The sequence below is a fragment of the Acanthisitta chloris genome, unplaced genomic scaffold, assembly GCF_000695815.1.
Source record: "Acanthisitta chloris isolate BGI_N310 unplaced genomic scaffold, ASM69581v1 scaffold33722, whole genome shotgun sequence".
Classification (NCBI taxonomy): Eukaryota; Metazoa; Chordata; class Aves; order Passeriformes; family Acanthisittidae; genus Acanthisitta; species Acanthisitta chloris.
This window is the reverse complement of record NW_008662713.1, coordinates 4542-12427: the sequence shown is the minus strand read 5'-3', so window position 1 is coordinate 12427 and position 7886 is coordinate 4542. Positions and strand designations below refer to the sequence as shown.

Sequence of the window (7886 nt, the reverse complement as noted above, 5' to 3'; positions counted from 1 at the left end):
TAAAATATTGTGCCTGGGGGAGAGCAAGTAGAAGTATCAGAAATGGCAAATACTGCGTTTTAACAACTTGATTAGCCTTCTTGGGTGGTTGGGAAGTGCCATGAGAACTTAAGGGACAAGGTGGAAGTCAGTTCTTACTTGAAGGCTTCCACACATACATCTGCAGAAAGACAAATACTAGACTGGGGGGGAGGGAAGTAGATTTCTGTAGTTCTGTTTTAGTAAAGCATTTTTGTATTTTATAGCTGTGAGAGGTAGCAAAGGTTCAATCTCTAGAGTAGATGGAGCCTGAGTGTTTATCTGCCTTTATAGCCCTGCCCTGCACACATCCAGATGCTCACATCTGGCAATTCATATGTTAAATGTTACTAAATGTCATGAGTTCTGTATTGTCAATGTTCCCAGTATTGCAGCAACACTAAAGCTAGCAGTAGGAAGTGGAGGGGGGTGGGAAGGGTAACTTAGCCTTTGCCAGAACTTCTTGTAAGGATTTGAATTTTTTGCATGCAAAAAGGGAGAAAAAATGAACTCTCTGGTTCTATGAATTTGTGGGTTGTATTGAAAGGTTTTAATTATCAGTTCATAGAAATGATCCCTGTGGAATGAGCATGAAGTCCTGGTTATTCTTGTTGCTTCAGAATTTATTATTATGCTGTCTTTAGTTTGTTTGTGTGTTTTGCTTTAGTTTGTTTGTGGTTTTTTTTGTTGTGGTGGTTTGGGTTTGGTTTTTTTTAAAGAGTAGAGCTGCCTGTGCTGGGTACCTTGACTTTTCAGGCCAGGCAGAGATTTTCTTTGAAAACAGCAAAGGACTATTCCATTAAATCCCGTTGACAGCTTTCTTTCTTCTCTTATCTCTGTTATTCTAACTTGATGTGCTTCTTCCTTCTTGATCTGTCTCCTATGTCATTCTTTTCCAATCTGCAAATCAGTTATTAGTGTTCTGCAGAAATCTGGCGTTTCAGGATGAGAGAGAACACCATGCCATAGCCAGGCTCTGTGCCCGGGGGTGTGGGAAGGTGTGTTGTTGGTGTTAGCTTTCCTGTCAGGCTAGGAGTGTCTTCTTTACATTCCAGACTATTAGTCTGTTTTCTTTTATGAAAGTATTTGGATCCTAAAACTAATTTTCCTAATGACAGAAAGGGGAAACGGTTGTGGATGTATAGTCTGTATTGGAGATATTTGTTGCAGGATAGAAATAGTGATAACATTCTTCTGTTCCAAGAAATCCTTATTTCTTCCCCACCCCAGCCACAAACCCTGAAAACTAAAGCTGATTCTTGGCTAAATTCAGCCCCAAATAGCCCATGTTTTGATGGCTTTAAACTTTCTCAGGTTAACCATAGTACATTAGAAATAGCAGGTTGTGTATTTTGTTACCCTGCAGTGTCTTTGGTGTGGTCTTTTAATTCAAGGAAAGAAATTTTGTAAGTGAGCAGTAGTTACACTTGAAGCTAAGGGATTTAATTTAAATGGTGTTTCGTAATGACAGGATCATGCAGAACAAGTGCCCAGAGGCATTAAAACTGTTGAGATGCAAATCAAGCAGGTTTTTGCCAAGTGCCTCCCAACCTGTCTTCACCTTCCCAGTTTGTTTGCAAAGTGCTTATCCTGTATTTTTATTATAACCTAAAGGAAAACCTTGCTTGTAATAGAAACAGATGCAGAAAGTGTTGAGGTAAGTTTGTATAACATGAAGGGGAAAAGATATGCAAACAAGTTTGTGTTTTAGTATCTTCTATTCTGTCTCACTAAAGGAATTCATCTCAGGACACTGAGTAGAAGGGGCTATAGCCAATATATGTCCCAGAGTAAAAGTTCCTACAAAGTTGTTATAATTTGTTATGAAGCATCTACAGTATTTCTCCATGTATTTGTGTCTTGAGAAGACTAGTAAAACTACTGATCTAACTGTTGTATTGGGAAAAGGAGGGACAGGATTTCCCAAAGCTATTATAAAGAACCTTGTGTTCTTCCTTTTGCTCCTAGCCCCGTGCTTGGGATAGATTTGCTGTGTATCATTTCCCTTCCTTCTGGCTCTTGGGCTGCAGGTTTGCCTAGCTATTTCCTGAAAATAGGGCATTTTGGTTTCAGACTCTCCCTTTCTTTTCCAGGTGTTATTTTTGCACCTTATGGCCCTGTCTGGAAGCAACAGAGGAAATTCTCTCTCGCAACACTGCGTCATTTTGGAGTAGGGAGACACAGCTTAGAGCCCAAAATCATTGAGGAACTGAACTTTATAAAGGAGGAAATGCTGAAGCATGGAAAGGATTCATTTAATCCTTTTCCAATCATTCGCAACGCGGTGTCCAATGTTATCTGTTCTATGGCTTTTGGCAAGCGTTTTAACTACGAAGACGTTGAGTTCAAGACAATGCTGAAGAACATGGCCCGTGCGCTAGAGCTCAGCGTGAACAGCTATATGATCCTGGTCAATATCTGCCCCTGGCTGTACTACCTTCCCTTTGGGCCTTTCCGGGAACTTCGGCAAACAGAATTAGACATTACTGCTTTTCTGAAGAAAATAATTGCACAGCACAGGGATACGCTGGATACAGCAAATCCCAGGGACTTCATTGATATGTACTTCATCCACGCGGAAGAAGAAAAGAACAAGGAGAGCAGTTTTAATGACGACTACCTATTTTTTATCATTGGTGACCTCTTCATCGCGGGCACAGATACTACTTCCAACACATTGCTGTGGTGCCTGCTCTACATGTCTCTTTACCCAGAAGTGCAAGGTAAGACTCTTTTTATTCTAGGTGATTTATTCCAAACTGTAAAGCTCTAGATGGATGTTCAGAAACGGAAGCAAACGACGTATGGAGAAATCATCTGGAGTGCAAATAGTACATGTGTAATATGTAATTTGAAAGGTCGATATATAATCAGACATCTGCTGTGCTGTGACAATCTCTAGGTTGGTGCTATATATTAACTACCTAAAATGGCCATTTAATCTGTGTGCTTCTTCTGGTTTAGGACACCCTTCTCTTTCCCAAGCAATTCCAAGGAACTTTAGTGTGTTTCAGAGGCTTTGGCAATTGTGGCATTCCAGGTGTGTGGTAGTGATATAAGATGTGTAAGATCCGTAGTGGTAAGGTTTGCTTTTATGCTTCCCTGAGCAGAGAAGTCCTAGAGCATAGCAGCAGAGTCTGGGGAAGTGCAACAGTACCCACTGTAGAGGAAGATCAAATCAGAGACAACTTGAGCAAATTGGACTTGAACAAGTGCACAGCACCAGCTGGTCAGTGTCACTGGAAGGCCTCTCCACATCAGTCTTGAATGGTCACGGCAGTCGTGTATCTTGCTGATGATGGGGGCATAGGGGGAGACACACATGGAACACATGGCCCCAAGAAAGGGGCAGAAGGAATTGGTCTTGTTCAATGTTAAGAAAAGATGACTGAGGGGAAAACTTATGCTGTGTACATCTACCTGATTGGAAGATGCTAAGAAGATGGAGGTAGTTTTCCTTAAGGTGTGCAGTGGAGGTAAGAGAAGCAGCAGAGTCAGTCTACAACAAGAAAATTCTGATCAGGTACTAGAAAAAAATTTGCCCTGTGAAGACAGCAAAGGAGTGCAACAGATTGCCCTGAGAGTTAACAGAATCTCAGACTTTGGAAGTGTTTGAAATTCTATCTCTTTAAGTAGGTCAAGATCAGAGCTTATTGCAAAAAGTCAACCAAATTGTTGACCAAAGATTGCAAAATAGGGCACCAGTTCAGTACATGGGAGAAAAAGTTCACTGGGGACAAATGTGAAATAAACTTTTATTGCATAGACCTATTCTTCTATTTTTATTGGTGGTGTGCTATCATTGCTTGACTTGTTCTGCAGTTAGATTATTTAGATATATTCTAAATTACACAAATGAGATATAGAAGAGTTTTGCATTTGGGGCATTTTTGACGTCTTTCCATACTGCCTGGAAATAGTTCCATACGTGCTGTCTATGTGTTAGTTTTCCCTCTTCTGCTGATCTCTAGCAGTTTTGCTTCTCTCTGATTATCATCTAGCTATGGAATGTGATTCTCTTACTTCTAGTATCCCATTCCTTATGTATCCCAATTGCCTTGGAGTTATGTATGGGCTTTTTCTTTTTTTTCTTCTGGTAATAGGTTTCTCTTAAATGTATTAACATATTTATTCCATAAAGAAAACACCTGAAATGTGAAACTTCTGGCAGTAGCAAATGTTGCTTGCAGACATGAAAGGTCAAACTAAAGGCTATCGGGGGGAAAAAAAATCAGGAATAGTCTTCTTCTCTTTGGAAACCAGTTTTGCTTTTTACATGGAAAAAGAGAAGGATGGGTGTGAGCCAATATGATGAGGCCATAGGGAGTGTTTGGTTTGTTCTGTTCCCTGACTTGGTTTTGGTCCTTCACTTCTGAATATGAGAGATTTTTAAATATGTGAAAAATAGTGGAGCAGTTCACATGAAGTGCTGCTAGCAGGGAACTGCTGAAGTTGACATTTTTGCAGTTGGTAACGTGAGCAGCAGTTTGGCTGCTTTCTGTATAGTTCCACGTATCTTTACAAACTCTGAATAAACGAGTTGTTTGGGATAAAGCGCTGGTGTGACATTTGGCATGAGACAGTCTCCTTAATTTTTAGGGTTTTTTTTATATTGAAAACTTTGTTTGATTGTTTTGAATCACTGTGGATGTGGATACACAAATACAGGGCTACAACATGCCACTGTTAAAAGTAGCAACCCCCCCCAGCAGGTACTTGAGAGCCACATGCTGTCAGCACATCTGCTGCTGTAGATTTTGTATTTTTTCATGTTCCTCATATGTGAACTTTTTTACTAGTGAATTCAGTAGGTGGCAGCAGTGGCTCGTTGGACGCAGTTCAGGCAGCAGGTCTGGATACTGCTTGGGAAACCGAGATGATATTTTTGCATTAAGCTTTTATTTAATCTTGAATCAGTGCTAAGGAGATAAAAGAGCAAAACCTCGGAGTATCAGCAGCCTCGTTGGAAAAGGCAAGCAGGACAGCCACAAAGTATTCAGGAGATAAAGGGTAAACAATGAAAAACTACTTTTTATTATTTTTGAATAAAGGTTAATTTTGAGCTCTCTTCTTTCATGACTGTCTTTTGCTGTGTAGCCAGATTCCAAGTTACCTGTGAGAAAAGGTGCATCATTCTGTATGTACAGAGCTGAAGCAAATCTTGCATCTTGAAAACTTCTTTGAAGAGAATTACTTGAATGTTGAGCCTGTAGTGAAATGAAAGGGGCAAACAAATATTTTGAGACTCTATGCTTTGCATCAGTGAGAAAGGAAATAAGCTCAATAACTTCTTTTTTTTTTTTTTCCTTTGCAGAAGGGCTGTGTGGGGAAGGAGCATCTGCTGTTGCTTTTTGGGGGAACTGGGAAGTAGCTGAGTTTAGGTTCTGTGAATAGAAAGCAGGAAATGGCAAGAACAAGTTAAATGGTTTCAACACTTGCAGTTACAGCAGCAGAATTCCTGCTCCAGAGTGAAATATCTAAAGCAGCTGCATTAAAAGCTTTCCCATCTCTCCACTCAAGCATGCACTGCATGTAGTTCTCCCTTTGTTCAAGTTTTTTAATTCAGGGCAGAATCTTGATGTTCTCACCATTCAAATTACTGTATAGTTAAATTCTTAAAGTAAGATTATGAATACATTTGGAATTGCAACAGAACTTTTCCAGTGCAGAAATGTTAGCAATGCCTGTCACCTCAGTAGTTTTGCTCTTGACAGTTGTCAAGATTGTGCTTGGTTGTTTTCTTGTTAACTGAATCTGTTCTTAAGGCTTATGTTGGCATAGTTATTTCAGCTAGGGATCGTGTCTTGTAGTCATTTTTGAGAAATCCATGTAAACAACAAAGCACAGGCAAATGAAATTGGGATGATGACTTCTCACATATTGTGCATCTTTTGAAATTTTTATTTTTCTTGCTCCCTTTGAATAGAGAAGGTTCATGCAGAAATTGAAGCAGTTCTAGGACGTGACAAAGTTCCCTCCCTGTCTCACAAGGCTCAACTGCCCTACACAGAGGCAACCATTATGGAAGTGCAGAGGATGACTGCAGTTGTTCCCCTTTCTATTCCTCGAATGGCCTCAGAAACTGCTGGTAAGTGTTTCTAGAGACTTGTTGCTACAGTGGGGATGAGGATCTGATGGGTCATCTAGTGATAATTTACAAAGACCTCACTGATGTATTAGACCTGCAACCCAAGTATGTAAAATGCCATTTATAGAGAGCAGGTGGTCTTGAGATACTCTTCTATTTAAGTAGCATGTCTGAACTAACATCCAGAAGATTTTCTAATTTAGAGCAATTTCTTTTCTGGGGGCTCAGTATTGACTGATGTGCTTAGTGGCAGTTGGCAGCTGAGACTCTCCACCTTTGTACCTGAAACAGCAGAGTTGGTTTTGACATTCTGACACAGTGGTCTGAAAACATCAATTCAGAGCAGTTGGTTTGCTGAAGCTTAAAAAGCTTATACCATTGAGCTCTGCATCTACAGCAAACATTAATACATATCCTTTCTCAAGTTATGTTTTCTTAAACATAGCTGAACACTAAAAGGAGATATAAAATGAGAGGTAGCAATACTTGGCTTTCAAACACAGCACCGAATTGATCTGCTTTTGGCTTGCAGGAGAGTGATGTGCAACAAGCTGAAATGAGATTAGTCATGTCAAAAGTCTTTTGTGACAACAGTTCAAAACCTTGACTGTGGTGGGGCTCTGTGACAGCACAGGAGCAGGAGGAAACTGGGTTACAACACTTTCATGGTACAGAGTGCATTTCTGATGATTGCTGCTGCCTTTTCTCTGCAGGGAGCTGTTGGTGTAACTTGGTGTCTTTCCAGCTGCTCAGGCCTGCATGATTCTGACTCAAGCAGGGTGGCAGAGATCACCTTTGCCTTAAGCTTTTCACTACATTTGCAGCCCACAGCTAGGCATCCATATGATTTCTTGTGACATCATCTAGTTGCCTTCTTGGTGGTATGTTTCTCATGTTTTCTTCTAGCAGCTTGTCAGATCTGTGTATCTGTGCTTTTGTTCAAAGTGCTGCAGGGCTATACTATTCCTAAGGGCAGTGTGATTGTGCCCAACCTGTGGTCAGTGCACAGAGATCCTAACATTTGGGAGAAACCAGATGAATTTCAGCCGTCAAGATTTCTGGATGAAAATGGCCAGCTAATTAAGAAAGAGGCATTCATTCCTTTTGGAATGGGTAAGATGATCCACATGCAGTCATTAGTTGGTTTTGGGGGGTGGTGGTGTTTCAAGCGTAGGGCCTTGGAGGCATGAGATGTAAAAGTTGCACATAGAACCAATGATAAAACTTGTTTTATTATGACAGTTGGTGGCTTGCAAAATGGGTTGGGTTGCTAAAGTCTCCAGTTGCCAGGCAGAAATTATTAATTGTCCTTTGATAATACCTCTGCTGTAGATGTAAATGCTGTTAATATGAAGTAGTGCTGCTGAGCAAGCCTCAAACTAAAATATGGGAGGCCAAAGCTGCAGAGTTCATAGCTTAATAGCAGCTTGAGCCTTTCTGTGTTTGGACTATGGTAGCACAAGAATTACATGTGTGTTAACAAATGGATCAACCATATGAAAACAGTAATATATCTCTTCTAACTGTTCTTTAGGTAAACGTGTGTGCATGGGAGAGCAGTTGGCAAAAATGGAGCTGTTCTTGATTTTCACCAGTCTGATGCAAAGTTTTACCTTTCTATACCCTGAAAATGCTGCAAAACCATCTATGGAGGGAAGATTTGGTCTAACTTTAGCTCCATGTCCATTCAACATAATAGCTTTGAAGAAATGATGCGGCATCAGAAAAGATGAAGGAAAGAAATTCTGCACTTTTAAAATCCAGTTGTTTGTTTTGGAGT

The 7886-nt window shown here is 40.3% G+C and overlaps 1 protein-coding gene across 1 annotated transcript; it reads left to right on the top strand.

Moving 5' to 3' along the window:
* Positions 1-2111: 2111 nt before the first annotated feature.
* Positions 2112-7819, top strand: LOC103798446 (cytochrome P450 2U1; the record flags this gene model as incomplete). The annotated part of the gene is made up of 4 exons (XM_009070705.1): positions 2112-2741; positions 5945-6106; positions 7052-7219; positions 7641-7819. Coding segments are annotated over 4 exons (1139 nt in total), but the record flags the coding sequence as incomplete, so codon positions are not given.
* Positions 7820-7886: the final 67 nt, after the last annotated feature.